The 18416-nt window shown below is 39.3% G+C and overlaps 1 protein-coding gene across 1 annotated transcript in view; it reads right to left on the reverse strand.

Annotated features, from left to right (window-relative positions):
• The window catches only part of Cadps2 (calcium dependent secretion activator 2), a 575996-nt gene extending 557776 nt beyond the window's left edge, over window positions 1–18220 (reverse strand). Inside the window, exon 1 of the mRNA XM_023703422.1 lies at window positions 17766–18220. Within this exon, the coding sequence (XP_023559190.1) occupies window positions 17766–18107 (342 nt within the window). The 5' untranslated portion in view covers window positions 18108–18220. The remainder of the gene's footprint in view (window positions 1–17765) is intronic.
• Window positions 18221–18416: the final 196 nt, after the last annotated feature.

Below are 18416 nucleotides of genomic sequence, written 5' to 3' on the forward strand. Positions count from 1 at the left end.
CCCTGTAGACCCTGTAGACCCTACAGACCCTGTAGACCCTGTCCTAAATTCATTCTAAAAAAGTAAGCAAGGGATGGGGAAGTAGCTCAGTCGTCTAAGTGCCTGCCTGGCAAGTGCCAAGATCCACGTTCCATTCCCAGTACCACATGCCATGTCAGCCCTAGAACCCCAGGCACACTGTGCCAGCCCAAAAACTGGATGTAGTGGCACATGCCTGTAATCCCAGCACTGGGGAGGCTGAGACAGGAGGGTCACTATGAGCCAGAACTGTGGATCAAGACCCTGTACCAACAAAATTTAAAAAAAGAAAGAAAAGAAAAAAGAGAGAAAGTAAATGAATAAAAATACGACCAAAGCGTTCTATAAGCTAGTGCAGTGAAAAGTAGTCAACCTTGACACTATTAAGTAGACTTCATTTGTAGAGTCAATAATTTAAAGTGTGAGATCTGAAGCTGAAAAGTATTCTAGAGGCAGGTACTCATGGCAGTGGATTCAGATTCACGTGTAGCTGAACCCATACCTTAGAAATTCCCTTAGTAGCTTTCTCAGTCACAAATGGTTGTTAGGCTATGGCTCCAGACATGACTGTTACGCTCTAGACTTACAGGGGTAGGGGAAGGAACAATGTCAACAATGATGGTTTCTCGTGTCATATAACAAAATACATGTCCTATGGCCACATGTACCTGCAAGGGAAGCCAGAATAGCAAATGTTTTACCTAGGGGTGGAAACATTTTAGACAGAACAGAAGAGGCAAATGACTCAGGCTGGCCTATAACAATGTCAGCCAGAGAAATATTAACATCATTCTAGAGTTGAAGAAACAGATAAAAAGGAGAGAATATTATTTAGATTATAAAGCCAACTGTAGTTAGGATATGAACATAACCAAGACCTACTATAACAAATACCCAATACCTACTCTTAAGTAAGTTAATTTAAACAAATTAGCTTAAACATAATAGAAGTTCACTTCTCTCACACACAGAATTCCGAGCTAGGTGGCGGCACTCCTCTGCAAAGCTGCCAGGATCATATACTCTAATTTGTTACTCTGCTATTCTCAACCAGCAGAGCCCATCAATTTGTCTAGATGGCTCTTCTAATGCCTACCACAGACATATATTCCACCCAGTGAGAAGAGTCCAAGGAATGGGTGCTCTTCCCTTTTGGTACATGGCCCAAAGATTTGTCACTAGCTAAGCTCAGTTTCCTCGTTACGTTTAGTTGCAGACAACTGTAGGGTCCTACTGATCCCATGTCAGTCTGTGATAAATTTTAGGGCAATCTGGTAAGTCACATTCTTGCTCCTATCTGACAAGACTCACTTTCCAACTCCCTCAGAGAAATCTCAAGTCTCTGGCCTGGCTTTTGAAATCTGTAAAACGAGGATGAATTCAGGTCTACAATTTCTTATTAAGACATGATCTCAGGGTACCTGGTCCTTTCTTCATGTGAGAAATAACAAGGCCAGGCTGTGTTCCCCAGGGCTATGTTCTTCACACTCTGTAGATATGGATAATCATCCTTAGTTCCACCACTAATGAAAGAAGGAGAGGAGAAGATGAGAAATGTTATCTTTAAGGAAATAGCCACATGGCAGACTAAAACTACTGCTTATAAGAAGGGGAAGGCCTATGTATTGGAAGTCTACTAACAGGACACAGTTGTGTAATTAACAATACTCAAAGTAGGAAAAAAGGAAGTCAGAGGCTTGTGTAAGTGAGCCAAAGTCCCCACTCTACCCCCATACAGGAAGTAACTGCTAAAATCAAAAAAGAATAAAGACAAGCAGTATAGGTAACTTATTGCTACTTTTGAGGTATTTTTAAAAGAATTAAAAACATGAATAATTAAGGCTTAAAATGAAGAGGAATGTGGCTGACCTTTGTTTTCTGTGGTAAATTCTGCAAAACTCAGACTTTTAGCCACATGCTACGCATTCTGATAAAATAGCTAAAAATATATTCAGTCACACTGTAATCTCAAAATACCAGTTTTTCCATACCACTCATGATATATTTACAAATCTAGTTCAATAATGTTGAGTAAACACTCTGCCTATACCCTATATGACCTCTTAGGCCTCCACCCCATTTAAACCTGAATTCCTGCTAAGGCCTAACTGGCCTTCTGCTTTCACGCTCACCCACTAGAGGGAGGACTTCAGTTCCATGAAGTTGTGTCACTGTTCATTCTCCACACAAACAGATCTTTCTAGAATTTTAATCAGATCATTTCCTGAACCTGCTCAGAAAATTCCCGTGGTTATAACTTTATCCTGAGCATTTCATGCCGGCCCAAGGCTAGCCGCTGTCTGTCCCCTCCACACTCATTTTTCCCACATTCCCTTATCTGCTCCACGTAGTCATCCTGGATCTCTTCACTGTTTTTTCTTTTTTTTTCCAAGAAAGCACAAAATAACATTAAAACAGAAGGACTCAAATGATACAGAATTTCACTAAAAACACAATATGAATTTCACAATATTTCTTGTAATGCATAATGTTGTCTTCAAGTTAGTTGTTCATGCTATACTCCTCCTGGGTATTTTTCCAGAACTGAAAATACCATACCACAGTGATATATGTGCACCCATGTTTACAGCAGTGCAATCTGTCATACCTAAATATTGGAAGCAACCCAAATGCCCATCAACTGAGGAATGGATAAAGAAGATGTGGTATTTTTACACAGTGGAGTATTATTCAGCTATAAAAAAGGATAAATTTGGGGCTGGGAAGACAGCACAGCAGTCTAAGTGTCTGCCTGGCAAGCACAAAGACCACAGTTTGATACCCAGTACTGTATGCATGCCAGCCCCTGAACCCCAGGCAAACTGTGCCAACCCTGAGACCAGGTGTGGTTGTGCATGCCTGTAATTCCAGTGCTGGGGAGGCTGAGACAGGAGGATTACTATGAGTCCGGGCTGCATAGCAAGACTCTGTACCAAATAAACAAATGAGATTTTTTATTTTTTTTAAAGGATAAATTTGAGGCTTTTATCAGTAAATGGATCTTCACTTATTTTTCTAAGAAAAGCATCCTCATTCCAAATCTGGACATTCTCTTCCAATCTCCAAGTAGCTCAGTCCTTTTCTTAATTCAAGTCCTGTTCAATAGCTACTAAAACTAAAACTTCGCACACTATCTCTTAACAGTGAGGTATTCATATGTATTTGTTCATTATTCCTTTTCTCTACAGAACATCCTTTCACAGGGGCTGTCCTTCCACACCCAAACCCCAGGGCCTAAAATAATGCCCACCACAACGCAGTTGTTCAAATGCTGCTGCAGTGTTTGTTGACTAAATTAAAAACAAAACTTTTCTGAATTAAAAGTATTTTTTTAAATGTGAAATGAAATATTTTGAAAATCCATACCAGACCCTGTAATGTTCATAAATTGCTTCACATACCCTTCACAGCATTCCCCATTTTAAGGGTTGGGAGTAGCAATTTAGAAACCCAAGGAGTGGCAGATCCTGCAGTGCACCCCACAGATGATAGGGTTCCCCTAACAACACGGAACACTGAAAATATGAAATTCAAACCAGGAAAGGAAAGAAACAACAGAGAAGAGAAATGGTCCATTACCACTGAGCTAAATTATAATCAGGTTCCTTTTGGCTTTTCATGTGTGTATTCTAGCTTTTACGTAAATTTTTTGAGTTCACTTTTTTTACACAAATGAAAACAGCTAAATTTAATATGTGTCTGGTATTAAAGTCAAAGATTTCTTACTGACAGTATATATGAACTTTGACTCAACTCTACCACATTTGAAATCGATGCTTATTAATTTAGTTTAAAAAAGCAAAAGCACAATAAATATAAACACAGGTGTCCAAACATTTGTACTTATATAGTTTTCCCCTGAAAAAAATTCTATACAAAGAGTAACACCGCTGAAGTGGAATTGCTGGATTGCAAAGCTACCAGGCAAAGACTCAAGCTGTTTACCCACTAAGGGAAAACTGAATTCAGCACACAAAACCCATGGAATGCCAATATATGAACAACTAGGTTCGATGGAATCAATCCTAAAATGAATTGCAAGGGTTGCCGATGTTGGGGTCTTCTCCAAATCGCTATATATAATTAAGATTTTCAAATCCCAGATTTTGCCTGTTTTTGTTAAGCAGTTCTTTCCTTAGTTTCTAGGACACAAAGCATCCTAGTTCTTTCACTTCTGGCTATTTTTTCTCCATTTCCTTTGGCATCTCAGCCTTCTCTCCTGCCTCAAATCCTGAAGTTATTTAAGACATCTTTAAAATCATCTCATCTTAGGCCACCTCATCCAAGGACAGAGCTTTAATGATCGTCCATATGAGAACTCTCAATGTAACTGTCGTACCAGAATTCCTCCTCCACTGCCAAACAACTGATATTTGGACCTCCATTATTCAAAGGACCACAAACTCAATCTCCCTCATCAAATTTTAGCTTCCTATAGTAAGATGTGTTTTGGATGAAACCATATATCCCCACATTACTTATCTCTTATCTAGCTAACAAGTCAAATGCCAAGTCTAGGATTCTAAGATGATTTATGATTCTAGGATCAAACTATTTAAATTCTTACAGTGTTAAACAATGGAATCACATAATTTTAATTTTTTCATAATTAACTGGACATCTTGAACTCTGCTACTTCACAAGTACACTGTACAAGGACCTTCGATAAAAATCAATAGGTGGGCTGGGTAGATAGCTCAGTAGAATAAGTGCTTCCCTGGCAAGTGCATGGGCCTGAGTTCAATACCTGGTTCCACCAAAAAATAAATAAATAAATAAATAATAATAAAAATCAATAGGAAGCTTTATTTCTTTAGAGGAAGCTTCAAATAGATGCTCATTACATACAACATCTCAACATAGACTGGATATAGTTGAAGTAGGAATGAAAGAACAAGACTGGGCTCTATCTGCCCACTTACTACAGCTCACAGAAACATACAACCCATCTGACTAAAGAAACAAGCATTTCACACATGGAAGGAGAATTGTCTTGTTACACTCCAGAATTCTTTCTGATACAGTCTCCACTTTTAAAACCTTCTTAGCTAACACAGTATTTTGAGTTTTAAGTTTTTTATGGAGAACTAAATTAAGGCTCATCTCTTTAGATAAAATTTGGAATATATTTCCCTAAATTTGAAGTAGTAAGTATGCAGGATTCACAGCAACAGAATTTTTCCCACCTTCTCAACTAAAAAATTTATGCAGATCCAAAAATGTGCATATTTTGTAATAAGGAAAACACACCACCATAAACTAAAGATAAGACTATAACCCAATTTCTAAAAATGCACACTAACTTTGTAACCTATAAACAAAATTGGAGATGTAGGCTCTTAATACGCATGTGCTTTACCCATGGAATCAAAACATTAATCACGACCACAACTCAGGATTTGTGCCGTGTTACTCTGTCTGTCCCTGGGCCTCAGGATGGCAGTTAAAATCTGCTGCAATTCAGGAAGCCAAGTCCCCCATGAGAATGATCTTCAGAAAAAGTGAAACACACACACTCTACCTGACGCTTTCTATATAATAGAAGACAAAAAAAAGACCAAGTCTATATAACAGAAGATATAAAATCAAATCCAAATAAGATAGAAAACAGTATACAACATGGAAATCAATAAATTAAATATCAGTACTGACTAATAAAATGCTTCTCTCTTATTAAAACAAAGACCAGGCAAGAATTATTATATAATATAGGAAGCATTAATTTAAAAGTACTGTAAATATTTAATGTTTCTTTTTAGTTAGTGCAGTAAGACACATTGCCATTAATCCCTTTCAAAAAAACAAAAACAAAAACAAAAACAAAAACAAAAAAAAAAAACAGCCCTGTGCTTCAAGCCATCACATTATTCTCTCCACTTTCTGAAGCAGTTCTGGAAATCCTCTTTCATGCATGTCTTTGGTTGCATTATCATTGCTGGCTTGATGTCCTGAATGGATTCAACTTTTCACTTTTCGTGGCCATTTTGTCTGTGGGAAAGAGCCACAAGTCTCAAGGTGCCAGGTTCTGTGGACAGGGTGGATGCGGACATGCTATAACTTTTTGTTGTTGTGTTGTTTTATTTTAGGGAAGGGTCTACAGGTGTTCAGAGTCTCACTACTAGATCAGACTCATCGTGATCCACCTGTTTACAGCCTTCTAAGAGCTGAGATTACAAGCACACACCACCATACCCAGTGTCAATCACTGTCTCAGTGCTACTTGGGTGTGGGGCCTGCACAGCAGGCCTGGGGATTGAACCACGGGCCTCTGCTCCTGTTACCAGGCGCTTTAATTCACTGAGCTATTTGCCCAGCTCTTGTAACGTTTTTATCTGTGTGAAGCTGCTGCAGCAGAAGTGATGAATGGCATGGAGCATTGCCATGATGAAAGATGAAACTCTTTCTTAGGTCACTCTCTATGTGCATTTTTAAAAATAGTAACAGTCAGTGTTCCCTGTGGGGTTTGTGAATGCAAACTTTGCAGGCACAATTCTATCAAGGTCAAAAAATACAAGCACTATCCTTGATTTTAGATCTTGACCGATGCACTGCTTTCGCATGAGACCACCTGGGTAATTTGCGTGGAGAACGCTGAACCTTGCTCAGAATCATCCCTACAGACCCAAGTGTCATCTCCCATGATGGCATTTCTTGAAAAGGTGGAATGTGAGCCAACACAGTAACACAACCATGCGAGTCCACTGAAACCTGTGCACACCTACGATTTTCAGCACACTTCACTCCTCTAAACTGAAGCTTCTCACACACCATTGCAGATCTGACGTGCTGTTTCTCAAACTGAACTGAAGAAGCCCACCTTTCCATGAAACAGTACGCACACTATGTTTGCTGTATTTTATCACACCTTGTAATTTAAATGCAAAATAATTCAAAACTCTTGTCTGTACATACATTTAGGCAAAGCGACACATGTGCATATGTGTTTACATGTATATACATACATGAGTGTATATTACAATGTGAACACTTACCAGAATGTCTGATCAATCACTTCAAGAGAAAGTCATTTCAGTATTAAGTTTGAATAAAGTAGAATCCTTGTCCAACATACACTTTAAAAGGTCAAAAGGAATTACTTTTTACATTATATGTATACATTTACTACTATATACTACTAAAAATCTAGCATCAAAATTTATGCATTAAACACAGCCAGAAATGTGAGGTAAATTAATACGTAGGATTAATGACAGATGGAGAAGACAGGTGTAATTACAATAAAGCCATTTATTAGACAGCAATTTTTGAATACTAAACTCAGAATATATGCTAATTTGTGATGGTAGACTTAAATTAGAAGTTACAATGCCAAGAGTAATTCAGTAAGCCACATTCTCTGTCAACATAAAATTAGAAATCTACTAAAGAGAAAATAAAAATCTTTCAGCAGTTGAAATTTTTAAATTACTCTTCTAATTAACTAACTGGTTCAAGAAAAAAAATCTGAGTAAGTTTTAAAATTAAACTAAGAGCAAGTTTCACAGTGTAGAAAAATGACTGATGCCAAGCTGTACTTACTGGCAAAGTCATTGCTTTATATATTTCCATTATTATAGTACACAACAGAAAACTAAGCATATAAATCAAGAAACCAGATGAAAGAAGGGCTAGCAAGATAGCTCAGCAGACTAAGCACCTGCTTAGGCAAGTGCAAGGACCAGGGTTCAATCCCCAGCACCACATGCTACACTGGCCCCTCCCCTGGGTACGCTGGGCTGCCACCAAGTCCAGGCATGGCGGCCATGCCTGTAATCCCAGCACTGGGGAGCTCAAAGCAGGAGGATCACTACGAGTCTGAGCTGCATAGTGAGACCCTGTACCACATATATACATACACATACATACATATATACATACGTACATACTAAAAACGAGGGAAACCAGATGAAAAAAATAACCGTTTCCCCTTCTCTTAGCCTCTTTAAAGCAATTTTTAAAAGTATGCATTTATTTGGTACAGGGTCTTGCTACACAGTTCAGACTCACAGTGATCCCCATCTCAGCCTCCCAGCCCTGGGATTACAGGCGCACACCATCACACAGAATTTCAGTGGCCAGCATGGCACGCAGTAGTGGGGATTGAACCCAGGTCCTTACACTTGCAAGGCAGGTGTTTAGGCTACCTCCCTGTCTCCCTAAAACATTGCTTTTAGCTTTTTTTTTTTTTTTTCCGGAACCGGGGATTGAACACAGGCCCTTATGCTTGCCAGGGAAGTGCTTATTCCACTGAGCCATCTCCCCTGAGCCATCTCCCCGGCCCCTAACATTGCTTTTAAAAGTAAAACAAGAACAAAAGTCAGAAATCGTTGATTATAAAACAGTAGAACTTATAAATTTAATGGGTATTTTAAAAAACAAAATTGGCAAATCTAATAAACTCTTTTTCATTTTATTTATAAAGAAAATACAAAGAACAGTAAAAAAAAATTAAAATAATACAGAATTTCACTGAACAAAATGACAGGAATTCAACAATGGTTGTTATATCACATATTGTTATCTTCAAATTAGTTGTTCAGATATAAACCAGTAAGAATGGTCAAAAAATAATAAAAATTAAAAAAGAGGAAAAAAATTAAGCAATATCAACTTTTTTATAATGGGATAAAATATATAGTAAGATTTACAACAAACATAGAAGATACTGAAAAAAGTAATTGGAAAGTTAAACTCTGCTAACATGCTTGAAAACCTACCACCAACATTCTAATTCAGGCAATTAGGATTCTTTTTTATTCCAGATTAAAATATGACAAAAAACTAAAGAAAAAAATTTAAATATGTTCTAATTATAATAATTTAGTGAGGGGATTCTTTCAAAAATCCAAGTATCACATACTTTACACATTATAACAACAGAAATAACTACTCTGGAACATAGATAAAAGTAAAATGCTTTTAATTTAGCACCATTATTCTTTAAAGTCAAACCTGCAATAACAGTTCAACACAAAAAATGATAGCCTCTTATTAATCTAAATATAAAATTATTTAAACTATGGGAACCCAAAGTTAAAGATGTACTAAAATATCATAATCAGATATAAATTACCTTACATATGTAAATATGGTTTAGTACTAGGAAATATGGCAAGCTGACACATTAACAAAACAATCAATCATTTCAATAGGTAAATGGGAAAATAAATATGGTAACATTGAACAATTATTGATGGTTTTATCATCTTAATGTAACAAAATACAAATGGGAAAAAAGGTCACATTTAATAATTATTGACATTTTTATCATGATGATGTAATAAAATATAAAAGGATAAATACATAAACAATAAGGAATATCCATCCTGAAATTCTAATCAATTCACTGGAAAAGCACCAAAGGGATTCCCTAATACAGCCAAAATCAAGAATAATGATGGCCACAAGGACACTGGAAGGCCCACAGGAATGTCTGGAGCAGAGGTGTACAGGACCAGACAAAAGCTACCTGCCTCAGCTCGCCATTCAACCACTTAGCTCGACAACCTAGGAAGAACAACACTAGGGCCAGCCTGATAGCTCAGTGGGTTAACGCACCTGCTTAGGCAGCCTGCCGTGCTGGCACCACCTCCAGGGCTCACTGAGACAGCAACTGAGCCTGGGCATGGTGGTGTGTGCCTGTAATCCCAGTGCTTGGGAGGCTGAAAACAGGAGGATCACTATGAGTCTGATCTGTGTAGTGAGACCCTGTGGGCCTTGTACCCTGAAGACCTTGAACTAAATACATAAAAAAAAAGAAAGAACAACACTAAATAATAATTTATGCGCCATCAACATGTTTAATCAGCATGACCAGTTATAACACAAAAAATTAGAGTATCTCATTTATCCATAATTAGATAGGTTATAGAAAAATTAAGCCACAATAAGACCAAGGAACAAATAAAATAATACTGATTATGAATACAAGGGATCTCTGTACTAAAAGCTATAAAATAATGAAAAGCTCTATAAAATATTGCAAACAAGCCTAGAAACAACGTAAAGATGTCCTGTGCTCTTACTGAGCAACATTTCTCTAAAATAGTTCATTACAGGGCTGGGGAGATGGCTTAGTAGAACAAGCACTTGCCTGGCAAGTGCAAAGGTCCAAGTTCAATCCCTGGTTCCTCAAATAAATAAATAAACAAAATGGTTCATTAGTAAATTGTCAGTTAGTAAGTGTCAATTAGTAAATTGACAACTAAAGATGATACAGTGCAATTTGGAGTATATACATGTAGTGGGCACTATGCATAATCTCATTTAGTCATAATAAGAATTCTATGAGATCATTATCCCTATTCAACAAATGAAGAATCCAGGATCCTGAAAAATGAAATGTATTCACATAGTGAATAATTACTAGGAAAGAAGCCCAGCAATATGCTGTGTTTGTTATAGTGTTTTTAAAAGGAAAAAGGGAAAAAAGATGACAGTAATGAAATTTTGGAACAGAGCAGGGAACTAACCATATCAGAATCTAAAATATATAGCTATTATAAATTAAAATTACATGGTACTGTCAATTGGAAAAAAGAGATTAATCATTTGCCTAAACCAGAAATTGATGTAAAAAGACCCTGCTTTAGTCTTCTTCCTTGTTCCACGTGGGAATTTTATATGCATACCAAAACTATATAAAATTATTAAACATGAGCACACAAGATGATGTTTAATTCCTTACTATATCCTCAAAACAGTAGATATCATAAAATCCACATAGTAGCAGCTCAACAGCTGACAAAACAATCAATGAAGGAAACAATATGATCAATCTAGTCATAAAGCTTAGTAATAAAAGTAAAGTTTAATCAAAATTGAAGTTGCAGACTGTTTAGCTGTTTGTGAGAAAAATTCAATTCCTTGCCTCAAATTTCTTCCAGACAGCTAATTGATCATCTAAGTGCATAAAATAAAAGAAATAAGAAATTAAGAAAAAGAGCAACTGAAATATACCTGAATGCAAAGTAAAAGGCAGACTGGTAGAGAAATACCCCCAACAAAAGAATACTATCCTTAAAATTTTATCAGTTATGGGGGCCGGGGAGACGGCTCAGAGGAATAAGTGCTTCCCTGACAAGTGCAATGGTCTGAGTTCAATCCCTGGTTCCGAAAAAAAAAAAAAAAAATTATCAGTTAATATGCAAAGCCAAAGGCTCAATTGAAAAAAGGTCATTAGACCACAGATTAGACCACAGGCATACAAATTCATCCTTACAACCAATCAGAAAGAAGTGAATTAAATATCATCTCAGTTGCTATATTGGTAAAGTTAGCCTTTAAATCATTCAGACCCTTTGGCCTAGTAACATTTCCATTATAAAAATTCATCACCACTTTAAGGTGATGAATATAAAAACTATCAAGTCACAAAAATGATATGATAAAATTTCTAGAAGCAAAAACAATATGATGCCTTCTAAAGTAGGACACTCCCAGAAGCTTTTCTGTATTGTCCTATTAGTCTTAGAAACAGTAGAAAAGAGCAAAACACTCTTAAATCTTTCTTTAAATAGTTTTAATGATTTTCATTAAGACATGTTACTTAAGAATGCCTTTTTTTTTTTTTAAGAACACCTTCTAAAGGTAACTTCTTGAAAAACCTGTGTGCATCACTACTGTATAGGAAGAGGCAACCCCCCCGCCAGTGAAGCTATTGTCCGTGCAGTGGGTGAGGCAGTGCTCAGGGAGGACTCCAATTCCAAGACCCTGCTCTACTCTCCTTCCCTGTTCCAGGCAGGATGGAAGGCAACAACCACTGTTACCCTCAGGGTCCAATACTTACTTTGTGTTTTTGCTAATATAAGGATGTATCTGAGGTTTTATAACAAATAAATTATAATTGCTAATACAACTGAATAGCCTCCGGCATATCATCTAATTAAAGACCTTGTAAACATCTAAGGAAATACTTCCCACTGTACTGACTCAAAAAACACTTTAGGTGTCCTCTTGTGGTCCTTGGTTGGACTAATCGACTGCCTTTTCCTTAGTGTGGGATTCACACTTACTAACCAGTAGTCTCACCCAGCCATGCAAACGCTGTCCAGGACTGTCACCCAGCCTAGCAAGAGGCAAACTGTTTTCCATAACTTTTCTTTACAACCGTGGCTCTCAACCTTGGCTGAATGCTGAAATCACCTGGCAAGCTTTGAGCCTACAAACACCAGAGACTAATTTAAGTAGCTGAGGGTATAACCTGGTTAATTAAATGTTTAAAAGCACTTCGGGTGACCCGAATATGCAGCCGATGACAAGAACAAAATTCTTCCTAAGAAATCATAAAAAGGCCCTCAGGTAACTAAATAAACTGATCATAAAATGAAATGTTACAGATTTGGGGCAATAATTTCACAGCTTGATGCAGGAATACTTATTACACTCAGGAGAATATTATTTGCCCCACTGATAGTTCCTACTATTTTTTAGTCATTAGGTCTTTCCTCGCCTACAGACTGAGACAGTAAAATCATGAGTGGCATCCTACATCTACCTCTTAAAAAGTCTCAAGTTAATTTGAAATGCACATAAGGTAGCACAATAATAACTTACAACATTTTCCATTTGGAAGTCTGATACTTTACAACCTGGCCAACAACTTTCTCGATTTTGTTTTCAAAGTCTATATGACCTTACAAACTCGTATGCAAGTACAAATGAATGGAGCCATTTCCATTAAAAACAAAATGAAAAAGAGGGAAAAGTGTAAAATATCTTATTTGACCTTATAAGCAGTCGTGATATCAAAATAGCTGATTTCATTTTTGATAAAAGCAGTGATCAGTATCATTTAATTCATTTTAGTTCTCGTGAGCACAATACTTTCCTCCAAATTAAGTGCTGTCATCTCAGGACACCTGGAGTTTGATAGCGGCTCTAGGAAGGTCTCTTTGAAGCCTGTTTTGTACCAACAGGTATTTCCATTTTTATGGCTTTCTTTAGAAAAGAGGTCTCAATCCACATTTAGGAACACTAGTTTCCACAAAGGAGTAGACGACCTTTTTACTTTGCCTTTGAATTTCCTTCACCCTATACTTCAGGAAGTCTTTGAGGCATGAATTGAATCTGAGACTCATGTTGCTTTGCTAAGAATATACAGCTTCCCGCCACAGTTGTATCTTAAATCCCAAAGGGAGGGCAACTTCGGCCTTTGCAACCTATAGCTCATTGCTGTTAACAAGGCTGGCTCTTCCTCTGAGTGTGGGGATCACCTACATAATCAGAAGATTAAAAAACTACCATTGTAAAGGGAAATAAAAGTGGCCTTGTCATGGTACAGGTTAAGTAGCTCTTTTCTGAACTGCTTGAGACCAGGAATCTTTCAGGATCTGGGAGATTCTGTTTTTGTTTTTGTTTTTTTAAATGTCTTGATATCTTTGAACTGGGATCTAAGTCTAAATTCCAAATTCATTTATGCACATAGGCTGAAGGTAATCTTATACAATGTTTCTAGTGTGCCCTCATTTTAAATATGACTGGGCAGATGAAATCGTGGGAAATTTTCTACTTGTCAACTCTCAAATTTCAGATCTGGGTGCTTTTAGGAATTTCGATTTTTATATTAGTGACGCTCAACCTGTAGGATCACCTTGAAATGAGAGTTGGCAGCTAAAACCATGTACATATTATTTAACCTAATACTATCTCCCCACAACACCGTCCTACAGACGAATTTTGCCTGAGATACTTCTGCACTTTTACAGCACCACTGGCACACACCGCTTGATGTTATCAAAGAAAACCTACAACGCGGTGGAACTGATTATATAAAAAGGTTTATTTAACAAGACATATTAGTATAATTACAAATGGCAGTGCACACAGAAATGCAAAGAATGAGAGCATACGAATCGTACAGAAAGTTTTTAGGCACCATTATCTTCTTTCTTAATTCCCTCTTCATTATATATAGTTCTAAAAAACAGCTATTTTCCAACATCTGATTTTTACTAACTAAAAACCAATCATTAGCAGAGAAATCACTGACTACAAACCTAAGTATCTTGGTTAACCCAAACTATCAGCATTTTAAGTTATTCACACTATAAACGTAGTCTTAAACTTAGATCTGCAGTCTATAAACGCACCCTATGAGTGAACATACGTAACCTCTTCTATTACCCGTCATGCTTTTCATAGCTACCCTACCTTCTAACCACCAAGAACTTCTTACTTTTCCTCTAGATCTCCAATGTTTGCCACAGCCTGACAATAGTTGCCTTTATTCTGTATACTTTATTTGCCAGGTCTGTTATTATTTTTCTAGACTCCACACTGTTCTCACCTTCAATGCCCAGGGGTGGGGAACCTATGGCATATGTGCTGGGATGGGCTATTTGTTTTTGCAGCCACCTCTAAAAGGTTCACCATCAGCGAGCTTGAGCATTCAGACTCCATAACTGCTGTTAGCACTGTGACGGTATGAAGGCAAGAAAATAAAGAAATAAGCATCAGCCACCCAAGCACGAGTCACTACTGAAATCATTTCGTGATGGCTGTTTGTGGCTTCATGCTCCTGTCATATGCAGGCCTGGAAATATTTACTTAGATGATGTGACCACCAGTAAGGGGCTCTGTCTCAGGGCTGCGGCCCATCACCCCCTGGATTTTCTGTGAAGCCACTGATAAGTCAATCAGAGGCCCTGACTAGTATAAGCTGGCTGATCGCTGCTGTTGCTGAAGAGAAATACCTAGCAAAAGGACACACATTTTAGCTAACTGTGACTTAATGCTATTACCCTTTCTCAGACAGTCCATGGAACAACCTCTTAGTTCTGTGGCCCATTTTTGCCAAGTGAAAAACAATAAACAACCCTACAGCTCAGTTCTGGCTCATAAAAATCAGACCTTAACAGTGAAAAGGCTTTGAGAAACCTGAGTGCTGAACTCCAGGCAAAAGTCTTATCTGTGATTAATTTTCCTCATTTATAAAATGAGGACCCTTTCAGATCCAAATTTCTGAGTCTAAAAATTCTGAAAGTTGGGAGGGGTGAGCAGGAACATGTATTTCAATGACAACAATTTAAGCTATTAAAACTTTTAACTGAATGTCTGACTACTTGAAGACACAGAATTAAAAATATACAATGGATTAGTGATTTTGCAATTATCCTGCTACTTCTTTTATATAACCCAACTGTATAATTCAAGATTTAAAGTAAGTTTTTGGCATTAATTATTGGCTTGTGCCTCAAATTCACATGAACATAGTTAAATTCCCATTTCATTTTGTCCTAGGAGGAAACTTGGCTGCCAAGAATTGCTCCAGCTCCCTGTAGCAAGCAGCATATATTTTAAAAAGAAAAAATAGAGAGGGCCCTTCTGAGTAAGTTTTAAACAAGAAATACCAAGGTTTTTATAGGGACTCCCTTCTAATAAAAATAGTTGATAAAAGTTCATTTCAGTGCACTTGAAGTTCTCAACATTTAAAACAATTATAAGCATTCTAAATATTTCTAATAACACGTAGTGTTTTCTTTTTTAATGTTTGGGATTATTTTTAGCAATATCTGGATAAAGCTGTATCAGTAGGCTCCTCGGTACTATTATGAAGGCATCTACCTGCCAATTCAAATAATTTGCAGAGAAGCATTCTATTTCAAAAGGAGTCAGAGTTGCATTATTTGAACACCTTGGCAGTCTCCATTAACAAACAGCAGCAAAGATTCACAGGATACATCAACTACTAGCAGATAACTTTTCCCAAAAGCATCTCCCAGGATAATACCACAAATACAAATAGCCTTTTAATTTCACTGAATTTTATTTTTACACTCTGACAGACTAAACATAAGCTTAAGCGTCATCTGAAAGGTGAGACTGGTTAATATTCATATACTTGGTATAAAATTATGCCACAAAATAGATCTGAAAACTTTAAGGAGGACTAGCGAGGTTCAAAATTGCTTGCCCTATAGCATGAAGCGGGTGCAACAGGCCACTGCTTAGAAGCTGTCTCAGCAGGAGCTACAGAGGAGGACTGATGAGCGCATCCGGGGGCGAAAAATCAGGCTCACAAAAATACCACCAGGCAGAGATGATGAACCTTTGAAAGCTTCCAATATATCAAACAGCCCACTACAGCACGTGTGCCACAGGCTCACCGCCACTGCCGTAGCACGTTCAACCCTGACCTGAGAAACAGTGGCTTTAATCATCATGCCAAGTGATCCCAAGCCAGGAGATTGTCCTCTGACCTGTGTCCCTCCTTCAACATGAAGATTCTGCATAGAGCTGGTTGGTCTCTAGCAGTTCTAACTTCCCATGTTTGTGAACTCCTTTTTGCATTAGGTTACCTAAAGGATCTGTGTGATTAGCCTTCAGCTGTATGGGAACACTAAAGATTCCAAGGATTTCATAAACCCAAATAGTGCCTGTTTTTATTTCTCCATTTATTTTTGGTATCTGGGACTCAAACTCAGGACTTTGCATTTGCCACTGAGTTATCTCCCTGGCCCAAGCGCACGTTTTTAAAAGTTAGGAAGACCCCCTAACATAAAATATATACTCTCAGAAAAATTTAAGTATACAATACAATGTCAATTACAGTCTTATAGATGTGTACTTATTCCCAAACTTAATGAGTTGTATCATACACACATATGTGGCTTTTTATGTGTCAATCATATATCAATAAAAAGTAAAATTTGGACAAATGGGGGTAAGCAGGGTTTGGGGAAAGAGTAACAGTATGTTAGGAAAAGTAGGGAAGACTATTTTGAACCACAGTTATATTCAAAAGTCACTACAGAAAATCTGCGAAGTTCTGAAAGATGCCTCACAGCACTTAAGTTAGTGTTTCAGAAAAGTACTAAGTAACTGTGCATCCAAATAGGCCCTGAACAAGCTACAGTCTCTGCGGGTCTCCACCTGTTAGCACAAACAGGACTCAGAGACTTCTGCAGATCCTTCTAGGTTCAGCATTCTACTAAAAGATTTTCTACACAGTTTCTACTGTAGACATATCTCCAATTAGGACAATTTCAGTCCTTACCTTTGTCTGCTACAAAACATCAGAACACTGGGGGCTTGTTTTAAAACTAGAGTTGGGAAAACGTTCATCTGACACAAACTCTATCTCTGGGGACAGAGCCAAAAACAAAGCATTTGCACCAATTCTTTGTTTTCCATTAATAAGAGGCTTCCTCAGGCCTATCCAGCCCAGAACTCACCTACAGCTTTACAACGCTGTACCTCTTCTTTAGTGTTTATATTTGATGTCCTGCTTGAATGACAAAACAGGAAACTTACAATTTTTATTCCTTTTTTCTTCTCCAAGGAATCCCTTAGCCCCAGTCAAGATCTCTCTCTACCCAGCAGAGGAAAAGTGTTGCAGCTCTATATGCTTCACGCTGACCCACAGCAAAGACAGCCCAGCGCCAGCAACCCCACGCCAGCTTGGGTGGACATTTATGCAGCCCTGCTGTTGGAAATTAAAGTTGATAGCAATTGCGTTCTAATTTGGTCACAGCGGGGCCTGGATAGTTGAAATTACTACTGCAGAGCTGGTTCTGAGTGCGTTTGGGTCTAGGAGAAGAAGAAGCCGACAGCTCCTGTCGGCACCCGACGGGGGGAGAAGACGGTCCCGCTATAGTGAGGCAAAAGGGTCATGTTGCCCCCCGCAAAGATTCCCGGGCCACCAAAGACCCCCAAAAAGCCAGTGCCCTGCCTTTCGCAGCACAGCTCTCCTGGGAGAACAGCGGGGGTAGAAGCGGCTGCAAGAGGCGCCAGGTCCCGCCACTCACCTTCTGCTGCCGCCGAGCCATGTCCGTGGGCTGCTTGGCATTGAAGGGGTACGCGATGCAGCGCACGACGAAGACGTAGAGCTGCAGGCGGATCCTGCGCTCCTGCTCCTCGTCCAGCTGCCGCTCGGGCTCGTCTCGCCCCTCGCTGAGCCCCGAGGGGCTGGGGCTCCCGGGTCTGGTGGCGCCGCTGCTGCCGCCCGAGCGCCCCGGCGCGTCCCGCCGCCCTTCCCGAGCCGCGGCCGGGGTTGCTCGCTGGGAGCCGCCGGCCGCCCCCGGCGCATCGCGGCTCTCTTCTTCCAGCCCCTCGTCCGACTCCTCTTCGCTGGAAGACGGGTCCAGCATGGTGCAGGGGGATCCGCAGGCGCCTCAGCCCGGGCGGCTGCAGCCGAGGGTCCGAGGACGCAGCGGGCTGGCGGACAGCGGCCGCAGAGCGAAAGGGAAAGTGGCCGGGGCTTTCCGGACACGTCGAGTTGGAGCCCGAGCGCTTTCCACCTCCCGGCGCGCGCGGGCGGAGCTGCGGGGGGTGCGGGGGGCGGAGTTAGCGGGGGGCGCGGACTCCCTCGGCCGAGCCCCTCAGAGCCCGCGCGGTAGGCGGCGCGGCCCGGCGCCCGGCGCAGGTGGGGAACCTGTGGCGCCTGCCGCGAGCAACAC

This window comes from Octodon degus, unplaced genomic scaffold, assembly GCF_000260255.1.
Source record: "Octodon degus isolate 3935 unplaced genomic scaffold, OctDeg1.0 scaffold00170, whole genome shotgun sequence".
NCBI classification, from domain to species: domain Eukaryota; kingdom Metazoa; phylum Chordata; class Mammalia; order Rodentia; family Octodontidae; genus Octodon; species Octodon degus.